The following is a 24961-nucleotide window of genomic DNA, read 5'->3' on the forward strand; positions in this document are numbered from 1 at the left end:
TTTAATTATGGTTGTGGAGCTTCATGACATCTCGAGGCTATTTGTTTGCACTCATAGATATTTATCTGCAGAACGAGATCGAGAGAATATTGCCTTTAATATTAGGTCATCAAAGATGATGATATTATTCTGAAATTTTGCGGAGCGATCTAATTGCTGCTCATCCCTTTGAGATAATAGGCACTAATAATGTGATTGTGTGAATGTGTGAAAAGAAAAACAAGCTAAACTGAGAGATTTCAGCAGAATCTGAAAGCAAGTGGCGAGTGCTGTGGTCGGTGGGCAGTGAGGAGGAGGAGGATGGGATGAAGACACAGCCAGTGTCAATATCTCAGTAATTATTCATGCGACACCAATCCCTAAAGCATCAAACCTTCCCATTTCTTCTCCCTTCCCTTAACTCCATCTTGGACTTGCTTCTATTTATCCCCCTCACCTTCCTCCCTCTCCCTCCTCTTCCGCCCGCCTGCGTCGCCATGAGCTCCATGTAACAAGTGGCAGAAGCACAATCGACATGAGTGCAACCCTGAAATTGTCCCCCACTTTTGTGTAAGTTTGTCTCCCTCTCTCCGTCTGTCTCATCTTCCCATCCTCAGTCCCTCTCTCATCTCTATTTGGTCTCCTAGTAACTCCAAGCTGTAGGTAATTATACAGATATTGATCTGTCTTGGTCTTTATTGGACCCCCCCCCCCCCCCCCCCCCCCCCCCCCACATTATTTCTCTACATCTTCTAATTTCTGTTAAAGTTCCACTTCTCATTTCCTTCAGCCGTAGACGGGTTCGCTCTCTGGTTTGTTATGGCACGTCTGTTATGGACTCTGAGACTCTGGACCCGTGAACTCGGCCGTCAGAGACTGTGAGCGCGCGTGAGTGACAGGCGTTGATCTCGGCACACGATGCAACACTTTGTTACCGAAAAACATTCTGGCACATCTAAGTTTGTAAACGTGTCTTGTTGCTGACACACACGCACACACACGCACGCACACGCACGCACACACACACACACACACACACACACACGCTTTATCTCACTCTCTCTCAGGGTTTAATTTGTGTTGCTTCCATCTGTCAGGAAAAGCTGACACCACACACACCGGTTATTTATGTACGTGCGCTGTTGTGTACGTGCTGTGTGTGCGTGCGTGTGTGTGCTCCTGATGGCATCCCATTGTGTTCCTCACCCCAGACCGGATCATCACCACGGTGACTGTTGTGTCCACGCTCTCCCTTTCTCTCGCCTTTCATCTGCAGCCTCCCGGCTGACTCCTGCTGCCTTTCACGCTCCTCTCTCATCCCTTTCTTTGGTTCCGCTCGCTCGCCCGCATCGCCGCACGCGCTCCCCGTACCGCTGCATCGCAGCAGATTGTGTTCCCAGGCAGCTTTTTGTGCGCAAACACCGTTTTATTATTAGGATAAAGCTGTTTGAAGAAGCCACAAAGGCTGAATTGTTGTTTGTGCTCGCTTTGGTACAAGGTCACCGGCTCCACCACACATGCACCATTACAAACAGATCTTTGTGCAGAAACCAATAACTTTGTATTATATATAATGACTAACTGACTCACTTCTTTAATGTCTACATATGTATTATATAACAGATTTTATCAACCAATAAAGGCTAAACCAGTCAGAGGAGCCTTTTTTTTGCAGAATGGCTCCATTTACTCCACGTCATTAACCAACGCAAAGCTGCAGCAGACTCTTAGTGACTCTTTGCATGTTGGTCCATGAGCACGACTGCAGCGCCGCCTCCGTCCCCGTAGTCTGTGGCTCCCGCCGGCAGCTGGGCCGTGTCCTAGTTTTGCCGTGCCACAGGTAGGTCGCGCTGACAGACGTGGCCTCATGCTAATGCGACGGGACGTCTCTGAGACTGTTAAATCACAATCGCAAACAAGGCACTCTGGAGCTCCTGCTTGTATTTGCTCGTATTAGTATGCAGATCTATGCAGCAAGGCCCAAAATCTAATCAGACCAGCTTCTCCAACACGGCCCCTCATAAGCGCCTATTGATGAATTGGGAGAATGAGATTGTGTGTTTCAGCAGCAACAGGCCAGCTGGACATCGAAGTCAAACCTGGCCTTGAAACTATTTAAAGCCATTCTGGGTGATGATGTCACTGCATCGACGTCATCTGAGGCTCCGGATCAGGAACAGACTTTCAGGTCAGTTTGTGGTAGATGTCAATCAGGCACAAGTTAGACGGGACCGGAAGTTGAACCAACGGCTCTGTCAGTATCGACATGTGTTTTCCCTAGAGTTACCTTCATTTCAGCTCTGGCTCCAGGCAGCTGCCATCCGACAGCGTGGCCACATGAAATTAGGTGTGTACAGTGAATCTGTGTATGTGCAGCATCACTGGGCCTTTGAAAAGAGGGATGAGCGACACCTGCTGGCCAAGATCGTATAGCGCCTGTCTGTGGTGCAGAGCTGAGCTTCCTGTGGCTTTATCAGCCAGAAACCACATCAGCTCTGATGCCTGAGTTCAAAAAGCACGATAACGTGGAATACGAAACCATCTGTTTAATGTCTGGCTTACAGAGCGAATGGGCATGAAATAAAGTTCAGTGGTTTATTTTTTTATCAGCAGTTTATAAGACAGAGAGAAACGAAGAGAGTCAGAAAGTATAATATCGAGGTGCAGTCACAATCAGGACATGTTTTCACTACTCGGCGACTTGTTCTCTCCTCAGCTTCACGCGGTGCGTTGTTGAACAGAGCCTTGGTTTACTCTGGTCTCTTAGAGGTGGCGGAGGCCGCTGCTTTAGCCTTGACTCTGTCTATGGCGTTGACAATGACCTGGACCCATTTTGTCTTTGGGTCAACACAGATTGTATTTCTAGTGCTCATTGTAAAGCTGAAATAGAAGCAAAGAATGTTCATGCACTTTGCTACAAAAAATGTGTGTTAGCACCAAAAAGTTAAATATCTTTAAATTAAATATTGTAAATTTTATTTACTAAATATTTAAATATAAATACATTAAATGTTAAATATAAATATTAAATATTTAATTAAAAAATATTTGAATAGAAATATTCAACGTATCAACTGTTAAATATTTTTCAAACAATCCTGTGAACGTATAGATGAGACACTTACAGCAGACCTGCCATCGGACACCGGTTGTCTGTGTACTTGTAGCTCATCACGTTTTTCTTGGGCAGCCTGTCGGCCCTGAACTGAAAGCAGCACTCGTTCGGGCTGAAGCTGGCTGCGGATCACAGATGAAGACAATAATAAATATACTTTACCTACAAAAATAATAATAATAATGTGTAGTGATCTTACATAGGAAAATATTAAAACCTGTTTTATTTCTCTAAATCACGTAATAAATTATTTTACACAGTAGAATATGCAAAGACAAATTAACACTGCGAGATTTCTATAAACAAAATTTTAAACTAAGTCTTTCAATTATTAAGAAATACACAAATAACTTACACTGAGATGCCACAACAAGGGAGGAGAGAAGCAAGGTGCAGATCACCAGGACGACGGGGTTCTTCATCATCATCATCATCATCATCTTTGCTGGATCTTGTTTGCGTTCTTTCTGTCCACTACTTCTCACAGCCACTCAATTTATGCAGCTGCAGGTCCTACGTGTGTGTGTGTGTGTGTGTGTGTGTGTGTGTGTGTGTGTGTGTGTGTGTGTGTGTGTGTGTGTGTGTGTGTGTGTGTGTGTGTGTATGCGCGTAGCTGCAAAGCAGAGGCAGCACAGACAGGTTCCATGACAAATTAAAGACCAGAACCTGAAACTCCATCGCTTGCACAACAGGTTTTTGTGGTCATGTGGTCAACGCTTCTTAGTAAAACGACAGTCGGGGAAAGAAAAGTGAGGGGTGATGGGGCAGAGCGGAGTGGGAGGGATCAGGTGCAATGAGATTCAGTCATTATGTTTGTACATGTGTGCACTTTATTGCATGTTGTGCATTCTGCAGATGCATTGTGGTTTTACACTCCTCCAACAAAGGCTGCGTGTGGTTATTTAAAGATAATGGCTTCAAGCGATAAGTCTAAATTCTCCTGAGTTTAATTTATTTAAATGGATTTTTAATTTTATTTAATTATTTATATAATAGTGTGTGTGAACATTTAATTTTGATCAACATAAGTTCTATCAAGAAAAAATCATTGCGTCTACTATATTTTATGTCTGAAGTCAATATGAACACAGTTTTTAAATGTTTGCTCAGTTCCGATGTCTTTGTTTTGCTCTGACATCAAATCATCTGTTGTGAATGAATTGACCCCCAGCCAGAGTTTAAATAGGACACTGCGGTTTTAGCAACTTAACCACTTGTTACATTGAAATACAATCACTCTCTCTCTCTCACACACACACACACACACACACACACACACACACACACACACACACACACACACACACACACACACACACACACACACACACACACACACACACACTAGCTATACAGAATGGATGTTTTGTCATTATGAGTGTTTACTTTTTATTAAGTGAGAGATAAGAAGACATATAGATGATTTTAATAACACACACACACACAACAGAAAAACCCAACAACCTGACGACAGTTGAAATCTCCCCCAGCTGAGTCAAAGTGAAACCCGTGGCCTGAGACAGAGTGCAGCAAGAATGCACAAATATGAAAACGAACATGTTGAAAACTCTTTCACCAGGTACGCTTCACGCTTTTCTTACTTAAATTATAGCACAAACTACATTTTGGTCAAAGGTTATCCCGAATATACTAATAATCATTTTATGAATGTGTCTGAGGCCTTAGTGGCTGCTGCTGAACTGTAAACAGCCTAACACTGCCTGGAACTAATGATCAGCTGTCGCTCTGACTGACAGGTTCAATCTGTAATATTGTAATTACAAATTAAATCCAAATTAAATTCAAAGGGGATGTAGAAAAAAAGTTACTGTCTGATAAGTAATGAACAAATTAAAGGAATTAAGGATGTCTTATTAAACCTTCTATGTAAAAAGGAAATTTCCCCAAATTGCATTACATCAGCAATTTAATGGTTGGTTGGGAAAATCTGAAGTGGAAAGTGTGCTTTAGGGTTGGTAGGAAGAGGAAGCTGTGCCAGTGCAGCACATCAGCCACTTAGCACCGCAAATTACCTCATCAGACCTTCTCTCCTCCTCTCAACCTTTCCTCCTTTCTCGTGATGGTGACCTCAGCAAAATCCCCTCCGAAATGCCACAGACTGAGAACGAAAAGAATAAAGCTAACTGATCACGGTGATAGAAAATTAAAAATAGAAATGCTACCGAGTTAATGAGCATATTCAACTGTACAACAGTAAAACAGAGCCACGCCGCTTGACTTTGGACAAGACTACACTGTTTGGAACGGCGATAATGTCACAGAGTGCAGTAGAAATAAGGTAAACCACCTGTTAAAGGGTTTATGAGCATTACTTCTAGGCAGTTTATCAACTAGAAGCATAGAATCAAATACAATTTAATTTGATTTAATCAATAATTTATTTTAATCAAATACGTTTCATAGACATGTAGCCCACTCTACAAACCTCAATCCTGGACCACAGCTTTACTTTACTTTACACTTTTTACACATTCACTTTACACTTGACTCTTAAATGATCATCAACAAGGAAGTTCAAGCTAAATCCAACGTAAACCCAGACTGAATGGAGACAGAAGTGTAACCATGTGTCCACTAGGTGGCAGCAGAGGCGTTGCTGATCCTCCTCTCCACTACTTCACATCCCGGCTGACAGATGATCTTTGTATTGCGCTTCATTTGTGACTGTGTTTATATTTGACCTGTCCCTTTTCTGAGAACACATCCTGTCTGTCAGGTACAAGGGAAAACATCCACCGATCTCCCCTCGGCACATCCTCCCCTCATCCTGGCCCTTGACCAGTTCAGATAACAGACGCCCATTCATCAAGCGATACTGTGTTCCCTCCGCTTCCATTCAGAGCGGAGGCTCCCGGGACGACTGCCCGTGTGCAGTAAAAATGCAAAATAACACAATCACAGGACAACTTGTCCATTTATCAAGTCCCAATAAAAACAGAGGTAACTAAGACATTTGTATCAATCTGCACTTGACAGAATGTAAGACTAGAATATAGTGTTTTACTATTCAACAGCCATGAGGCTGATTTTAACATACAGTACACATATAACGTCCTGTACTCATAATGATAGTGACCAGCAGTAGGCGTTTAATGACCACAACAGAATAAATCACATGTGGCGTCTACAGTCAATCCGTCCTCCCTAAAAAACATCATGTCCTCACACAATGTGTCAGACAAGCCCCGGTTTTCCCACACGGTACCACCGACACGTCTTACATAACAGTGATGGAATCCCAGCTCCTGCACATGCAGCAGCAAATCCACATACTGTACATTCACGCAGGTTTGAAATGCACAGGAACGTCTTCAATGTGAGCAAAATGCCAAGGAAGAACTATTTCTACACGTCTCGTGAGCAAGTAACAACAATATTAAAACATTATAAAGAAATGGAAAATTATGAACATAGGACATACTATAAATGTGAGATTATATACTGTATATATATATATATATATAGAGAGAGAGAGATATCTTATATACATATATTATATCCCTAACATGCTAACAGCTTGCATATTAATATGAATTACGCTTCCTGGTTTACAACAACCTTGGGGTCAAAGGTCAAATGGTTTTTCTGAGTAACCTAAGACGGACACAGGATCTAATATTTAAATAAAGTGACTTGAATTGCGTGTGTGCTTTCACAGGATGTTGACCTCGTCCATGACCCGTGCAGAAACCAGGAAGTGGTTCAAGGAACGACCACGAGGACTTGGGGTCACTTTTAACACACAGACACGCTAATGGGTTCCTCTCACCACAGGACAGAAACATGTTGCACACATCCAGATTCACAAGCATTTCTATTTGAACACAAGGTTTTTACTTGGATTTTAATCTAAACTTTAAAAATTCTTTTCTGGGAGCAAACACTGTTGTTGTTAAACTCAAATCAGATGACCCACCTACCCTCATGCTTTGCTCACACACTTTCTGTCGCCATGGAGACCGAGAACAAATAACAGTAAGGTGTCACCTCACAACCGACCTTGTGACCACACACACACACACACACACACACACACACACACACACACACACACACACACACACACACACACACACACACACACACACACACACACACACACACACACACATCGAATGTGTCAGTTACTGAGCTTTGAGCCTCAGTTGATTAAAGTTGAATTTAATTACCCAGAATTATCCCATAATTTGACACGGCCAGTTATTGTCTTCTTCATTATTGTATCATTATTGTAGCTTTAACTACTTGGTCCTGACGCTGACACCTGCATGTCCGGCTTCAGTCTCAGTGGGTGCGTATGCGTATCAGGCCGATGCATAGCTTCCTCGTCCTTGCTTCTCCACCCAGCAAACACACACATCCATCAGTTGCATTCGCCGCTGACAGACATCCCACATTTATTATCGCTGACAGGCTGCTGAAGATAAACTGTGTTTCCCCCTGAACAGATAAGATACCAACGGCAACGTGTTGCAGCAGCTTCTAAACTCGTTTTCCTCTCCGTCTGTCTCTTCTTCCTGTCTCCAGGAAAGACTAAAATACTTTGCTTAAAATACTTATTCCCTCTAGCCTATTGTCCATTTATTATTATTAGGTATTAGGTTTTCTATATGTTTTCATGATGAAGGCCGGGGGTCAAGGTGGGACGGACAGGAAGTGGTGCACATGAGCAGAACCTTCTGTGCTGCATCTTCTCAGCTTGTGACTTCACCCGAGGGAACGCTTGGACTTCCTGTCCCCACACACACACACACACACACACACACACACACACACACACACACACACACACACACACACACACACACACAGACCCCAGCAAAAGTACAAACGGAGCGATGTGGATTATTTCCTAGTTGGAGTGCATGCGGTGCACAATGTACTGTGCACATTAGCGTCACAGTAACGGTTTCTGCCACAGGGAGGAAAATAAGTGGTCATAAACTGGAAATATTACAGCTCCGTCACATCAGCAGCCCAAGAACGAGCAAACATTAGCTCGGGCCCTGCAGGCGTCTCATTTCATTTTAGTGAGCGTGATAGAGACTCACTAACAGGCATCAAGCGTCTCCATACCGTCAGCAATGCACACGTTTAAACTCAAGACCAGGCCGGCAGCATTTGATCAAACTAAATGTTATGAATACAGTTCTTGTGCCGCCTCCACTCGAGACTTTGATAGTTTTCTAATTTGAGTCATATTGTGAAAGTGAAGGTCAAACATTCAAACATTAACTCATGCACTGGGAGTTTGCAGGATGGTTCTGAATTTCTCTTCTATCCAGGAATAATTTTTCTCAGGCGATGAAGGTTAGAGAAAGTCATCGGAGCGGTTTCCTTTTCCCCACACAAACAAAACAGTGCGGGAAGTCTTTTTATTACACTTCTGGACTGTTGTTGACAGAAAGGCAGCGAAGTACAGACCAAGTCATGTGTGGCCATTTTAAAACAGTCAAACCACGGCAACACCAGTGTTTCCACCAAGGGCCAGTCACCGGGGGTTAACGCTGCAATCTGTAAAAGGTGACATTGTCTCCTGTGACTCATTCATGAAATGTGAGCTCGTGTTGCATGTTTTCTGATCTGTTATGTGTTCATAGGAGCAGATCTGTACTGTACATCAGATCACGCACACACGCACACACACACAACAAAGACGCCGGCAGACTTGTACTTTATTACACGTCCACAATAAAATACATTAAATGCAGAGAGCCAACCTTCATTCAAAAGCACAAAGAAACATTTGGTAAAAAAAAAAATGTTGATTTGCGTTTTGTTACAATGACGAAATGAGCCGCAGAGTTAGTCAATGAAGTGTCAACTCAACGGTATCGTGTCCAAGACTAATACACGTACAATACAAATAATAACACTAAAACATGTGATCGTGGGGTTACGTACATTAGCTACGACGTGCAGCCACAGCTTCACATTAGACAAAACGAGGATGTGTGACCAAACGCTCACAGTATTGTCAGATAGGGTCAGATTCAGAACTGCAGTTGGTGAAATCTTGGCAGAGCTAATCATTAACAGATTTAGACTATTTCATGGTGACTGGATGCGCTGCCATTGTGGGATGAACTGCTGGATGAATATAGGTGCTTTTTATCTTCACATTGTTGAGCCGCTCTCATGTTTTTCCAGTAGTTGCTGAAATCCAGTGTTTCTTGTTTTAGGCTTTTAACGTGTTACCTACTTAAATCTTGTTATACTTACTTTAAACTACCTCCTTTCTCCGTCACTCAAAGGTTTGAAGCCAGTCTTAGCTTTCATTTAAATGTAAATGCATATTTTATCCTAATATCTGAAGGGAAGGAAGATGCAATGCAGATGAGGGGGTTTGTGTCTGAGGTTATAATCACTTTAAGGATTTTCCTTTTGCAGTTTGTGGCTATAATGCTACAGTAATATGGGGAGGAGGGGCGATCTTACATTTACTCAGGCATTTTCCTCTTGGATGGAGGCACCAGGTGTGCGGGGAGCTCCGAAGGCAGCTCGTGTCCTTCCAGCTTCACCTTTATCAGGTGATTGGCCAATGCAAACTCCTCGTCATCCAGCATCCCGTCCTTATCGATGTCCGCCAGCTTCCAGATCTTTCCCAGCACCGTATTGGGCAGTTTGGACTTCACCATCTCCCTCTTGGCGTTGGCGCCCGTCACTTTCCCGTTGACCGGCGACAGCGTGTAGAAGATCTCGTCGTACGCCGGTTTGTCGCGCGCCACCACCCACTCGGCTTCGTCGATGCCTTCGCCCGCGCCCTCGCCGTAGCCGTGGCCGAACGGCCCGTCCACGGTGCCGTCGAAGGCGCCGCCCTTCACTACTGCGTTGGGCCGCTGGGTCTCCTCCTGGCGGACCAGAATCATTAGGCTGGCGATATCGTTAGCTAGCATGTCGTCGACCGCCTCCAGGAGCTTGGGTTTCAGGGGCTGGAACCTGGTGAGATCCTGTGCTTGAAGCTGATCCTGAAACAGATAACACAAACAGACAACCTCCATTTAAATGTTTATCCATGAATCTACATTCACCCCTGTTGATTTACTCTACCTGCATCTTCTTCAAATTAGGAAAATCCCCAGGCGATATCTGATGTTCTCTTTCGATGCGCTTGTAGATGTCGCCCAGGCTGCCGATCAGTTCTTTCTTCTTGTTCTCCTTCCCAAACACAGAGGGCATCTCTTTCTTTAGTGAGCTGATGATGTAGGCGTGGACCTAAAGTCACATAGACAGCAACTTAAAGTCAGTTTAGAAATTCTTTGGATTCAGCTTCTAGTTTATTTGGTGATTTCCGTATTTACAGACTTGTGCTGTATTATTGATGTGCGAATGCTAAATTCATGAGATGTTGCAAGTGTGCACTCCCAACAGATCTTTAATCAGATTACTCACACACACAAACATCTAGGATTACCTTAAGGCTGACATTTGTATTTAATATGAAACACAACATTGAAAAAAATATTATATTAGGACGGCCCATATTTGTTATGTTGCTGTGGTGATACCCTGGATCCACCACATGTCCTTGAGGCTCATCACAAAACAGACACACACGCGCGCGCGCGCGCACACACACACACACACACACACACACACACACACACACACACACACACACACACACACACACACACACACACACACACACACACACACACACACAGAGGAAAACTTCGCTCAGCCTGTTTAATCTGTGCATCCCCTGTTTCCTTGCTCTATAACAGACAGAGGGCTGCTGCCTCTCGTACCTGTCCCGAGAGGAAACAGGAAATGATTAAAGTAGTGAAAAATAGTTGGTGTGTGACTTTTCTGTCAAGGTCAGCAGCTGGACAGGGTGGAGAGCGTGATGAAGTGATGGGTGAGCATAAATAACAAACCGAACCGTGCTACAGAATGGGAATCAGTCAGCCGGTGCACCTCACCTTGGCTAATCTCGCCCTCTTGATCAGGTCATTGAGTTTCCGAAGTGCCGCATTCCTTGGTAAAGACTGAATGTCCTTAAATAAATCCTGCTCCTCGGCCTCAAACAGCTTCCTGTTGTCAGGAATCAGCAGAGGGTGCGACCAAAACGACCCGATGTACACGCGGATCACCTGTCAGCGGGAGAGGAGGGAGGAAATGAGCAGTCAGTGGCACCGCAACAAAAACAGTGAAGACATAAAGAGCCCAACCGGGTCAAAGGTCACTTTACCTCAGGGGTGTTGACTATCTTCCCCAGTGACCACATCAGGGCACCGTAGACTCTCATCAACTGCTGGGTCTCTATCTGGTCAGCTTTGTTCAGCACAACCCTGAAAAAAGAGGAAAGCAGCAGTGATGTTAAACAAATGACTACACATATGCTCATTTAAGGTTGCGTCACCTGCTGCTGAGTTACCTGATCTTGTCTTCGTGGTTTTTCAGGGCCTTTATCACCTCGGAGAACTCGTCAGAGATGTCCAGTTTGTGGGCGTCGAACAGCAATATGATCCGGTCCACTCGCTCCGCGAACCACTCCAGGACGGCCGCGAAGTCATAGCCTGCGAGAGCGCGGAGGGTCCGAGAAAGGGGCCGGGGTGAAATTAAGACGAGGACTTTAAACAAACACACGAGGCCAGAAGAACAGATCCGTCGTTGCATTTTCTTTCTAGCCAGTGTGAAAGATGCAGCTCACGCGTGTTTACGCTGAGGCTGAACATCATCTACAACCCCAGAACTGTAACATGACCTTTGACTGCGCTGCTGCAATATTCCCAGAAGAAATTACATCATGTTGAGAGAAAAGAATGTCTGTTTACTGATTAGAAGACGCTGCCAGAGTTCGGACCCAGAAACCTCAAAGCACAGGTTCCAGATTTTCTTAACAAAACAGTGTGTTTTGCATTGTAAATGAATGGCTTTGACTTGTAGAGCCTTTACCTTGTACATGTTGTTGGCTTGTTGAATAAATGGAAAGAGGAGGGGGACCTTTCATAAACTAAAGCTTAAATAACTTGATCAGTGATGGCGTCTGTCAGCAGGACCACATCAACTTCAACGTTGTCCTTTTCAAGGACAAAACTCTTACTTGACTCTTACCTGAAAAGAATCCAAACAACACGAGAAGGACAAAGCACAGACTGGCGGATTAGTGAGCTGAGACTTTTTAAACCAAACACTGGCGTCAGATAAGAAAGAGTCAATGGTAAACAGTGGGCATCTCTGGACAGGAACCAGGAGGCGTGTGCTGTCAGCTGGCAGCGAGTAGCTTTGGTTAAAACAGAAGGTGTCACATGGACGTCCTAAAGCACCGATCCAGCTTTCGTCCTCACAACGGGGCCGCGCCGCCGTACAAACAATGCTGGGACCGTTTTACATACTCGCTGAACTGCTGCTACTGTGGCTCCGCCGCTGCTCCACCCAGTAGAGGAATCGCTCACACTCAAGGTGAATCATTTCTAACCAGTGTACGTAATTAGGCCAAACTCCTAGAACTCCGAACACTAACAAGAACCTCCTCCAGACTCAGTTTGGTTTGCTGAGCATTCAATAATTCCTCACTGGGAGCCAACAGAGGTTTGCCAGTGGTAGCAATGAGTATGTAAAACATGAAGACTGTGTCTTACAGTATTATGGAAGCACAGCTCGGAGGTCGAAGTCAGCAAAGCTACGAGGCAAGAAACAGGCTGATACCTTGACGTTTTGAATCTTTATTCTTCACTCAGTGCACTTCTCACATGGTCTAAGGAAAGTAAGTCATGAATGCAGCTCTTTGAGGTTTATTAGGTCAATGATATTAATGACAACCTGTCATACTGTACAGCTGCTTTACAAAGCCATCTGGCTATTTTGGACTGAAAGTGATGCTGATCCTGATGAAAGGTGTTCACTGTACAGTGAAAATGATTTTGCTTAACCGATTGGCACATTATCGTCATGAGAGAAGGAACAAAGCCGCCGAGCTGGATGTTGTCCATCTCTCTAATGAGATGCAGTAAACAGCTATTGGGGTAATGCCAATTTATATTTGTTGTCCAAAACCATGAGACAAGAGTCTGGTGAAGAACATGGAACATAAATTCATGCATGAATTCTTCAAATTCAAGATATCGCTATAATGAGCCTTTTTGGAGTGAGTTGGTGCCTGGTTCATTATCTACAATACCTCCATAAGGACATCTACGTAGGCAACTATAGCCTGACCGCTCCTCATCTGAACGGACACACACAAACAAAGGAATATGGATAAATCACTGCAAATGGGTGGGGAAAAAAAAGCATTGGGAGCAAAGAATGCACTAATGTAAATGTAACATACCATAAAGCCCCAGAGAAACATGAAGAACACATAGCTGACATGCACTAAACACACTGATGGGAATGGATGGGGAAAAGACAAACACATTCATAAACACAGGCCCTGTTCCCAGAGAAAACACAGCTGTGCTGACTCAGTAGATTAACTTTAGCCTGTATTTTTTTCCAGTATCTAATGGACAATCACAGCGTCACGTCTCACTGTGCTGCTTATTTGGATTGACAACGCATTCACGCAACACTTTGGTACGTAATAAGACGACGAGTAATGAGAAAGTAGATCAGAGTGGATGTGGATCGGCATCGCTTAAAGCAGCTACAGAGTTTAATCATGGGAGCAGGGAAAAATGGGACTCGGATGTTGTTAAGCAGAGAATAAAGAGAAAACATTAGAAATCGAGGTTGACCCAACCCAACAGTGAGGTAATACACTGACCCCAATGACCAGTATGATTGAGATGAGTAAAGATTTTAAAAATTAATCAGGATGTGCCTTTATTGCAAACAGGCCCAGAGAAAAACTAAAGAAATTAGTTTTTTATTGTCATTTTCTATTGAAATAAACCCAATGTTATGTGCAGACACTGTCTTGTTCACCTGCAATGAAAATAAAATATTCTCTAGTCTATTGAAAAAGCTAAATGTATGAAAAGCTCTGTGAAAAGCGCAACACAGGAGGTAAATGGAATTTTAAAAAAGGGTCACAACAAAAGGGGACTGAACAGACTGTAGTAAGAACGAGGGAGTGAGAGCTACAGTAAATTATGTCCAGCTTCATTTATCTGCGCTCCATTGTAGTGCTAGTAGTTGCTATGGCGATGCCAGCGACTAGCTGTAGGAATGCCAGCCATGCCTGACACACATCAGCAGGCCTTCCACACCTCACAACATCCCCTCACAGTGTAGTCACTGCCTTGAGTTCCAAACTGCAGTTGTTGAGTTTGTCTCACAAATACTGGGCCAAATCTAAAGCACATGTTGCTGATTCAATCAAGCCTCTCAAATCTAGAGCAGTTTTTATTGACATTTCGCAACGTGTGAGATCAACTTATGGCGTTCCTCTTTTTAATTCTATACAGTGTGTGTGTGTGTGTGTGTGTGTGTGTGTGTGTGTGTGTGTGTGTGTGTGTGTGTGTGTGTGTGTGTGTGTGTGTGTGTGTGTGTGTGTGTGTGTCACTCATTGCATTCGGGGGCTCATGTCTTTTTTTGTCGCCGCTTCCTGTTCTTTGAATTGAACCACGCATTATCCTCCCGATAGCTCAAAGCTAAAGTAAACATACACACGCGCACGCGAGCGCGACCCCAAAGGAAACGCTGACACTGGAGTTTGGAGCTCAGTGGGACCAGGGGGCTGCAGCGGAACGGGCCCAGCGGCACAGACCACGGGCCGCTCACGTGACAGAGGCGTGAGGTGTCTTACCTCGACTGATCCTCTGCTTCTCTCCGGACAGAATTCCCGGGGTGTCAATCACGCTGATGCTTTCTAGCACCGGATTAGGCAGCTGGGCGCACACGAACCTACACGGGGCACAAGTGCAAAATGGTTGAGCAGCGAACGTCCTCCCACGCCAGACATCTTACTACGTCAGCCTCACTTTGAGGACACCAGAGCTACAGTGGAGCTGGAGAGAGGCGGCAGATTCCCTTTTTCCCACTAGGATGAGTGTGCGAGGATGACCCTCTCCCCCTCTCACTCACACACAGACGGCCATTAACAGAGGACGTCTGACCAGTGAGCAGGGGGAAATTCAATCACACAGGAATGTGGAGCTGCGGTGGGGATTCTCACCCTGCTCCTTCTCCAAACTCTAACAAACTGCAGCTCAGTCCGCGCGTCGGCACCTACCTGTTGAGGAAGGCGTTCCCAAAGGCGTTGAGCTTCCTGAAGGGCTTCTTGGGGTCGACCACCAGAGCGTTGCCGGGGATGACGCCTTCCGTGTCGCCGTGCATCACCGCGATGAAGGAATCCGTGGTGGGTTCAGGGCCAATCCGCATTCCGGGAAAATCCTGCTCCAACAGGTAGCTGCGGCCGAGTGAAGACATAGCGTTAATATAAACAGGCCAAGAGATGAAATCAACCTTCACACCATCTTTGAATAAGTGAACTATAAATGGAAAGGCCATTTTACTTGAGTCAATGAACAACTGTGTGGAGACTTGTGAGTAGAATATGAATACACTCCAGAACATTTCCATGCATTTATAAAGATGCCACATTTATATTTTGAGCATTTCTTTGTGTACATGATTAGAATAAACATTTCAGCGTTCGGACTCCAATCAACCTACACTGCTGTCCAATTCGTGTGTGGATTAATCTGTTGTGAAGTACAAGTGCTGCACGCTCAAGGAGCTGGACTGCAACATGCATTTCAAAAGTAACAAGAAAATCTGCCCTGAATTAGAAGCTGCTGGAACAAAGGCTGAGTGAGCGTTACGTCACCATGATGGCTGCCTCATACCCACTGCACGACGAGCAGGACTAACGAGAGAGAGGCACTAGAAGGTGTGAGACGGAGACGGATGCTGCTGCAGAGTTGAGTTACAGTAGACGCCAGGTAGTGGGACACAAGAGTCAGAAACATCTCACCGCAAATGTGAAGGAATGACTTGCAGAACGCACTGATCCTGTCAATATCCTGCTGCATTACCTCAAATCTTCACTGTGGCAGAGATACAGGGCGGCTTCCAGTTGCCCAACTCTGACATGACACATGCGTTGCCACGGGCTTGTTTGCTCACTGGTGATCAGAAACAGCTGACTGAGGGCAGAGTTCCCCCCCGGGCCCATCAATAACGTCTCCATAGATGTCCATAAGAGGAATATATATGAGAAAGTGTGATGTTTCTGGTGAGTTTCATCATTCACAGGCCATAAAAAAGACATTTATCTGCTTAAGTGTGAATGTGGGACGTGTGCTCGCTCTAACTTCTACCAGATGTACTGTAAGGATGGGTCTACAGAGACACGCACACCTTGTAGGGAGAGTCTGCGGTGCCTGGTGGAGCCATCTCTGTACATTCTCCATATTGTACATGTGATAACAGAGACGTACACAGTATGTGTGGAATTCCTATAGACGAGCTAGGGTTGAGGTTGTGCCGCTGAGGATTTGGCCTTTGAAGAAAACTAAAAATGAGGCAAGAGATGAAAATCAATATATGAAGACGGGCTCAGATTACTGCCCACTCATTCAGTCTTGCATCTCCATTCATCTTTGCTTTCTCTCAGCTTCATCCACGTTCTAGGACCTTCAAGAGTGACAACGATCTAATGGTTTTTAGCTTCAGCCATGACTCCACCGACCAGTCCTCACTGGTTTCACAGTCAGAGTGAAGTGAGATCCTGTAATATGAAATTAGGTGATGCCAAGGTGGTGCATGGTCAACCTGAGGAACAGTGAGTGTTGTCATGAAGGAAATAGAAAGCAGCTGTGTCTGTACTGTCCAGTCTTATAGCAGGAAGCTGCTAACGGCATCCTCTCTGTGGCTTTAGAGGACTCATCACTCTAATTGCCTATAACAGAGTGAGTGAGTGTGTGTGTGTGTGTGTGTGTGTGTGTGTGTGTGTGTGTGTGTGTGTGTGTGTGTGTGTGTGTGTGTGTGTGTGTGTGTGTGTGTGTGTGTGTGTGTGTGTGTGTGTGTGCAGTTCAAAGGCACCCAACACCCTGCTGTTAATATCTCTCCCTGTCTCACACACATACATAAATACCAGAGACACTCAGGCAACACATCTGTGAGTATTCAACACTGAAGAATTAGCTGCAATAAGATAGTAATTAACTGCATTAATGTCATGTATTTGCAGCCTTGTTTACATTAGTGTAATGTTACTCATGCATTCGAGTATGAATCCTGGATTCCTGGAAATGTGTAATGGTTATTATGGAGTGGCTGTGCTGCCTCTCTATGTCAAATAAGGCTTGTGTGGATTCGTTAGATGTGAGGCTCCAGGGTCGAATAATGATCATCCTCCTTTTACTGTTTGTCTTTCATGCCAATTAAATTTTGTTTAAATCCACACCGAGCTGACAGAGGAAAGCATCAGGGCGGGTGTGTCGGCCTCTCCCTCTCTGTTTGCCTCCTGACGCTCATCGTGCACTGCTGTGGGCCTCACCGTATGAAGCTCGTCTTGCCGGTGGAGTACTGTCCCACCAGCAACACCATGGGCTTGTTGTCGAAGTCCGCGTCCTCCAGGGCCGGCGAGTGGAACTCGTGGAACTTGTAGCTCTCCTCCAGCGGCAGCAGCTTGGTCTTGTACAGCTTCCTCAGTCCATCGCTGACGGTCTGGAACACCTCCGGCTCCTTCTTCCTGCGGTCGTCGGTGCCAAGCCAGCTGAACATGGCTGCTGCTCGCTGTCACTTTATTCTGCCGGTGCCTGTCAGTCGCTCCCAGTGGCTTTAGTGACTTTTTTTTTCGTGGGCAGTAAAATTTTTTACAAATAATCCTGTCTTAAAAGTCAATCTAGGATCTAATTTAGAAACAAATACAATTTTAATCTAAATAAACCTTTATGTCCAAATAAAAAGCTAATTAATGACTTATAATAATATTAATGATCTACCAAATTGCACTATTTTGATATTTATGAGTTGAAAATGACTGCAAATAAAAATAACACAATGTTTTATCAGATAATTAGAATTAAACCCGACCCTTTAGACACCCTCTCATCATCGAGTCCCGCGGTCATTACAAGTCCAGGCCAATAATATTCCGGGGCCTCAAACCACGCCGCGTTCAACGACTTTGTTTTTGTTTACCAATCTGTGTCAGTAAACAAACACTGCCCAGTGAAGCCTATAATATTCTAGTCACGCACCACGTCACGTTACCGCTAAAGACTGTCGTCCCGCACAGCGATGCACCGAGCCCGTCAGTGGCAGCCTCCGTTATTGTTCAACCGCTACCGCTCGTGCGCTCACGCGAGCAGCCGACCCGCCTCAGCCACCAGCTGCAAAGTGTGCTGCGTTCCCCTCGGAAATGAGCCCCGCTTGTTTTGCTTGCTCCTACTGCTTATTTTCTGTCATTGCACAGAGATGAACGCTGCGGCGGCTCGCCTCCTGCACCCCCTATTTAAATGCCGATGGAAACCCGAGCCCGGCGGAAGTGCCAACGTCTCGTGGCCCCTCCCACCGCAGCCCCGCCCCGCCGCCGACGGACCGGAAGCCGGCAGGGATGACGCCATGATGGATGAGGAGGAAAGTGGGAGCTGCAGGTGAATGACAGCGCGCCATCTAGTGGTGCATGTTACCCATTACACCGTTAGTTTAACTATAACGCAAACAAGTTTATATTTTCTGAACGTGTTTCTTTAATAATTTATTATACTAAAGCTTTTACCTATTTTGATGAATTAGAATTATATGAGTAACCATACTAACGTTACTCCAAGGAGTATCATCACCACAACAGAAAATTAAGATTATAAATCACGTTTCATCTCAATGTCAATATTCAGTATTACATATTACAATATTTGTAAAAGTTTTTCATTTCAGTTTTTGTTTTTACTTACACTCATACAAGTCTGAAGTTTCACTGGAACTTAAAAGACAAAGAAAGGCGACAGACTATTCATAATGGACTCTTCTTTGACCACCAGATGTCTCTGTTTACGCCTCACTTGGCTGCTGAAGGTGTCATAATTAAAAAAGTTCAGTATCAATGAAAAAAGAAATCCCGATGAAACAGTAGCTCACAACATTTTGCTGTTTTTTTAGTATTTTAATAATATTTTTGTTTTGCCATATACAAAAATAGTCAAATCTGTCGCTGCCTATTCCCAGTAATTTTAGTTTTAAACATACTGTTCTATCCCACTGTGTTGTGTAAATACATACAAGCAGGTGAAAGCTCATTTAGTGTTGTGCTGATGGTTGGAACATGTTTATAGTTTTGATGTACAAATTCCCAACAATAACCCAAGACACAAACTGAACAGAATGAGGAGGAACAATGTTGGCAAAACATTAACAAAACCTCCCTGTGACTTCCTTCATTATTTGTCACGTAATTTTTTTACTTCTTCATGAAAAAGGTCCCAACTCAAGTGACATTAATGCAGAGACACAAGGTTTTTGTTCTTTTGAGGTTGCTGTTAGTTCACATGGACGGCTGAGAGGAGGCCGACACAGAGCGCCGGCCAAACAACTTCACTACACGTATAACAAGAATTAGAAAAAACTATAAAGTGCTGTAGCTTTGTCTGCGTCCTGTACGAACACAAAAATCACAATTCCTGGTTAACAAATCCTTCATGTAACCTCTTCAGTGACTGAGAATGGAAATGAACACGACACTGCAACTGATCAACCTCCCTGTGGTCTCTCAACCAGTTTAGGTGGTTTACCTGGAACTGAGACTTGCTGTTTAACCGCCTGCGCATGGAGATTGCTATGATGATGTACACTGACATTGTTATGCTGGTGTCAGACATTAGTGCTGACAAATCCAGTGCTTTTATGCCTATTGGGCTGCGATGTGATGCAGTGGTGACCATGTCATTTACACACACACACACAATATAAAAATACAATATTATGAAAATATTATATTAACAATTATACAAATTAGAATAGTAATATGTTTAAGTCTGAATTTGTATTGACCTATAGAAATAGAATTCCCACCGAGCTGTTGATTGTGTGTTATTACTAGCATAGTGTGATCTGTTTGCAGTATAATATTAAAAGCTTGTCTACTGATCTACTGGGATAACTAACTTCCATCTGCTGATAAAGTCATCCATGGGGGTCTCAGGCACCCCAGCCGCCCCCATCATCCTCAGTGCCTCTGCCTCCTTCGCCTCCTCGGACGATTGTCTGACAAACACGTTCTCCAGCCTCAACGCGTCTCCGCTCTCGCCGTCTCCCTCCACGCCTCTCTGCTTGTTGAACTCCACTGGCACCACTAGTCTCCTGGTCTCATGGTCCCAATTAATACAGACCTGCCCCTCTTCCTCACCGTAGAAGTCATGATCAGCTTCCTCACTGTCAACTGCAAGTCTTGAAGCATCACTGTGGGGTATCTCTGTGTCAAAAACAGGCCTGTTTATCATATTTTGGAACGCATACGAGGACAGAAGGGGAACTTTTTCTCCGTTGCTGCCTTTGTCTGCATCTTCCTCAAACTTTACATCTGTATCTTTCCCTTCCAAGTCATTTCCCATTGCCAAGCTATTGTGTGGTTGTGGGTTTTTATTCATAAATAACCCCTGGCATTCCCTGCCCTCCCTCCACATATGAATTTGGTTCAGCAAGCCTGAGTTTAACTGAGACCACGTGTGACCCTGTGTGTGAGTTTGCATGCATATGGAGGTTGATGTCACTGGGAGGTGTGGCTTTGCCTGGTGAGAATTAAATCCAGCAACCTGACCATCTTCAACTCGCTCGTCTTTCCTCTCACAACTGTTTCCCACAACTACAGCTCCGTAGTCCGGTAATAAATCGTCAGATTCCGTGGACTGTCCTGTGGAGTCTGTTGGTAGGGGGTCTAAGCGGTCAGTGTGCACTGTTTTTTCGGGATCCACGACCAATGGCGCGACGGTGATGAGAATGATCTTGTCCTCATTGATTTTCAGAGGGGAAGAGTGAAAAGAAGGTGGGTTCTGTTGGTTGAAAAAGAATGAGTGTGATATTAAAATGGGCCTAACCTGTGTGTGTGTGTGTGTGTGTGTGTATGTGTGTGTGTGTGTGTGTGTGTGTGTGTGTGTGTGTGTGTGTGTGTGTGTGTGTGTGTGTGTGTGTGTGTGTGTGTGTGTGTGCATTACCAGGACATATGGGCTTTGGTGTCCTTTCCCCAATAGGTAGTTACAGAGAAAGTAGCAAATCAACACAATGGCACAGATGCACATCGATGGAACAACAATACCCACAATCACACTCTGCAGCTGTACAATCGCAGGATCTGGAGGGAAACAGGAGGCACATCAAATATGTGTGTGCAACTAGGGCAAGAACATCCTCTCAGTGAATGAAAATCTCTTTCGCTTCTGATTCGCGTTCAGTCACATTCCCTTCCACCTGACGAACAGGGGAAAAATGCCTGCACCCTCGCCCACGCACGCTGTACCTGTGGGTGTGGTTTCGCAATGCCTTAGTGAGGAGTGGCAGTGGACGGGCATGTCAGCGACGCTTGCCCTGGCCGAGAAGCAGTACTTGGTATTATAATCCATCATCTGATACGTGTACGTACTCTTGTCCAGAAGAAAATGATGCTGCCAACACACACAAAGAAGGTTGGTTACATATATACAGCACCGGAATGATGGTATGAAAAAGTCACGGGTGCGAAGTGCTTCGCTCTTGTCATGCAGGTGAAGAAAGCCGTAAATGCTCACCGTGTGGTCACGATATGTGTTGTGGACTGAGAGGTTATAGGTCATCTGGGGGTAGACGGTTGCCATGGAAACCACCGGGGTGCGGTTGTTGGGCTGGTACCTCATGGGTCCCCTCATCGTGACGATGGCATTGTTGTCCTCTATTCTCACAGAAAGAACTGGAGCGCCGACACTAGCTACAGATGGACAGACAGACAGAGAGTAACTTGATTCCCCGTCAGTGCCATTTTATTTTGTAACCAGAACGCCACTCACTGTCCAGCAGCGGATCAAATCTCCACACTGTCCTGGTCCAATTAGAAGACCCTCCCGTGCTCCCGACAGCGCGGACCTTGGCGTAGTAGCCCTGCTCCAGGTCCCACGTCTCATCGCTCAGATCGCAGCGGGTGTGGGGTGTCCTCTGACAGTGGCGCACCTCCCTCCAGTACACCTGTTTGCCTTTGCTGTCCTTCACGCTGTCGCCGTAGCTGAGAAACGAAGATGCACTAGACATTAACCACCACCGTTCTCAGCTCCCCCTCAAGGTCTGGACATCAGGTTACATAGGATAACTTATACAACCTTGGATCAGGTTACATTTTTTTGTCATTTGCGCCTCTCACCCTTCTCATTATCAGTTTCTTACTTGTCAGTTTCTTTGGGAACTTGCTCAAGAAAGGCTCGTATAACTCATAGCAGCGGGCAACATTAATTGCAACCTGAATGCAATAGTAACAATGAACAACACTCCACTTACATGGCATACTTCACCGTGAAGAGTGTGTCATCTGGCGTTCCACTTCCTGGTGACCATTGAAGAACATTCTTCAGGTTCACAGAGGAAAAAACAACATTGACGGGGCTCGGAAGGGATGAGGAGGCTGTGGAAGGAGAAGGAAAAAGAAAAATGATGCATTTACTTTAATACTAATATGTATCACTGAAGCTAATTTTAGTCACTGGAATGTCTTTTATTTCCGTGTTAGTTATTCCAGCACTAAACCACATCACCAGTAGCAGGAATTTAATTTCTCAAACGTTGGCACAAACACTCTGGCAGCATTTCAGGTGTTTTGCCACGACTGGCTGCTCTGGTCACGTAGACACTGGACCATTAAACATGCTATAATAGAACCAAAGTATATAAAAAGAGCTTACGCATAACATGGAACACAGTTCATTCACCTGTACATTAGAAAGTGAAACTTAAATAAACCGAGAACACTTACTGTAAATACATTTTCAAGCCATTTACTCAATTAATGCATGAAACAAGCTATTTCCTAAGGCTTTGGAAACTGTGCATAGCAACAAATTCTGAATTTTGACTTTAAATATATGTTTTTATTACTGTTATACAAATGTACTAAACACTATAAATAAAGTTTCTTCATGCAATAGTTGCTCAGTGTTGCAATGAAATCTTACACTTACCTTCTTTTTAAAACATTACATTTTCAGTTTTTAATGCCATTCTCTAAAATAACACTTAAATAAATCTGCATCGCCTTCACTTGAAGCTTTCTCAGACATAAGTGAGCAGGATTGTCTGCACTAAAGTAATGATGGTGAGATGACTTTAACTACACACACATGCAAAATACATGACGCGACTTAAGTGATGATAAATTCATCTTGACGTACCTGCAGAGTGCACAACCCACAGGCAGAGAACAACCAGCGCGGACCACATGTTTGCTTGTGGCAGTCATGTTGTCTGAGCCGACATGTTCAGCCCGCCGCGGCTTGTCATCTTCTCCTGCCGGGTCTCTGTAGGATCCGTCACTTAGCTACAGCACAACTACAGCAGTCAGACGGCGGGTGTTAATAGGCTCAAGCGGATTCACCACAAGTACAATGAGGAAGTAAAAAAGAAAAGCCAGGGTGGCTGGCCCTCTGTCACCGCTCAATGATTTACAGTCAAAGAGTTAACGGCGGGTTTCCGTGTACAAGAAGGGAGGAATGTGACCTCACTTGTTCTTGCACATTACACCTGTGCAGGTGGGGGCCTGTGTGTGTGTGTGTGTGTGTGTGTGTGTGTGTGTGTGTGTGTGTGTGTGTGTGTGTGTGTGTGTGTGTGTGTGTGTGTGTGTGTGTGTGTGTGTGTGTGCACGGAGGGAGAGAGAGAAGGGTATTGTTAGAGGAAGTAATCAGATCTTCATGTGCCTGTAAAACTATACAATGTAAAGACATATAAAACTGATGTGTACTGTACGTGGCATCCCTGCCCTACATTCTGTTTAGAAACCAACCCTTAAGCCGATCACGTCCATCAGCTACATTTCCACATTGATAATGAAATCATTTTACTTGTTGACATTTCACAATTTATTTATTACATCACTGATACATTCTGACTGTTATCGTAGTAGTACTGTAGTAGTAGATTTAACTGGTCTATAGCCTTTTTCAAATACTTGTGAAGCATGTTGGGTATAACTGTGTGTGTATGATAAAGTGTGTTTATGATGTACTGAAATGACCCTGTGTGCTTTGTGCTCTATCAAAGTCTATTCAATTGCTCATTTATATTCACAACAATAAAAACCTGCACCATTCCCACTGAGTAATATACAGTAGTAGTAAGTAAGCGTGAGAAGGGAGCATCCATCCATTCAGTATTCTACCTGCTTATCCTTGCAAAGGCTGCAGCAGCAGTCTATCTGTACCTGGTAGTCTGTTGATGACATAACAGTTGAAGAGTCAGTTTAAATGTCCAGGGATCTTGAGACTCTATTTGGGTGTTCCTTAACGCGAGAAGTAAACAATGAAATGGTCTCTCAGGGTTAAACTTGAAGAGTCAGATGCTCAGTTTACTCATGGTTGGCTCAACTTACCAAGGATCCTGGTTTACCTTACAGTACCATTAACCTGGGGCAAGTGAAGCCACAGGAGCCTTTTGAAAAATTCAGTTTCAGGCCCCTTTGTCACAGACAAGGATGTTATAACTTGTGAAAAAAATATGAAATTGCCTAATGTATTCGCTTCATTCTACTGGAGGAGGCAAACATATTTCTTATATAACAACAAATTTAAACTAGCAAACATTTGCTGGTTTTAGCTGTTGCATAGTGAATAAGAAATCCACAAAAGCTTACCTGTGGTTACAAAATTTAATCATATCCAAACAGAGTGGTCAGGTCTTTTATTTATTCTTAAAGTCAGCTACGTGGCACATGACAAAGAAAATTAACATTCTCCTGAGGTACCGTACTTCACCTGGGGAGCTCTTAAATTACCTTGTTAT

At 44.4% G+C, this 24961-nt stretch overlaps 3 protein-coding genes across 4 annotated transcripts; all 3 read right to left on the reverse strand.

Annotated features, from left to right (window-relative positions):
* Positions 1–2510: 2510 nt before the first annotated feature.
* Positions 2511–3611, reverse strand: LOC114849745 (monocyte chemotactic protein 1B-like). Its single transcript, XM_029141461.3, has 3 exons — positions 3450–3611; positions 3105–3216; positions 2511–2859 (listed from the first exon to the last, which is right to left on the reverse strand). The coding sequence occupies exons 1-3, from the start codon at positions 3532–3534 to the stop codon at positions 2730–2732; spliced, it is 327 nt and encodes a 108-aa protein (XP_028997294.1). The 5' UTR covers positions 3535–3611; the 3' UTR covers positions 2511–2729.
* A 5162-nt stretch (positions 3612–8773) lies between these two features.
* ehd3 (EH-domain containing 3) lies at positions 8774–18509 on the reverse strand. The gene is made up of 8 exons (XM_029141129.3): positions 17511–18509; positions 15240–15416; positions 14814–14911; positions 11496–11637; positions 11310–11409; positions 11041–11211; positions 10166–10330; positions 8774–10083 (listed from the first exon to the last, which is right to left on the reverse strand). The coding sequence occupies exons 1-8, from the start codon at positions 17735–17737 to the stop codon at positions 9556–9558; spliced, it is 1608 nt and encodes a 535-aa protein (XP_028996962.1). The 5' UTR covers positions 17738–18509; the 3' UTR covers positions 8774–9555.
* A 591-nt stretch (positions 18510–19100) lies between these two features.
* il20ra (interleukin 20 receptor, alpha) lies at positions 19101–24900 on the reverse strand. 2 transcript variants are annotated; one of them, XM_029141127.3, is made up of 9 exons: positions 24813–24900; positions 24342–24391; positions 23359–23515; positions 22472–22595; positions 21991–22202; positions 21736–21911; positions 21468–21612; positions 21166–21302; positions 19101–21003 (listed from the first exon to the last, which is right to left on the reverse strand). In XM_029141127.3, exons 3-9 carry the CDS (start codon positions 23405–23407, stop codon positions 20095–20097), a joined length of 1752 nt encoding a protein of 583 aa, XP_028996960.1. In that variant the 5' UTR covers positions 23408–23515; positions 24342–24391; positions 24813–24900; the 3' UTR covers positions 19101–20094. The 2 variants fall into 2 exon arrangements, with proteins under 2 accessions (XP_028996960.1, XP_040925461.1); XM_041069527.2 differs by lacking the exons at positions 24342–24391; positions 24813–24900 and having other exon boundaries at positions 23359–23641.
* Positions 24901–24961: the final 61 nt, after the last annotated feature.

This window comes from Betta splendens, chromosome 24 (assembly GCF_900634795.4).
Source record: "Betta splendens chromosome 24, fBetSpl5.4, whole genome shotgun sequence".
In the NCBI taxonomy this organism is placed as follows: domain Eukaryota; kingdom Metazoa; phylum Chordata; class Actinopteri; order Anabantiformes; family Osphronemidae; genus Betta; species Betta splendens.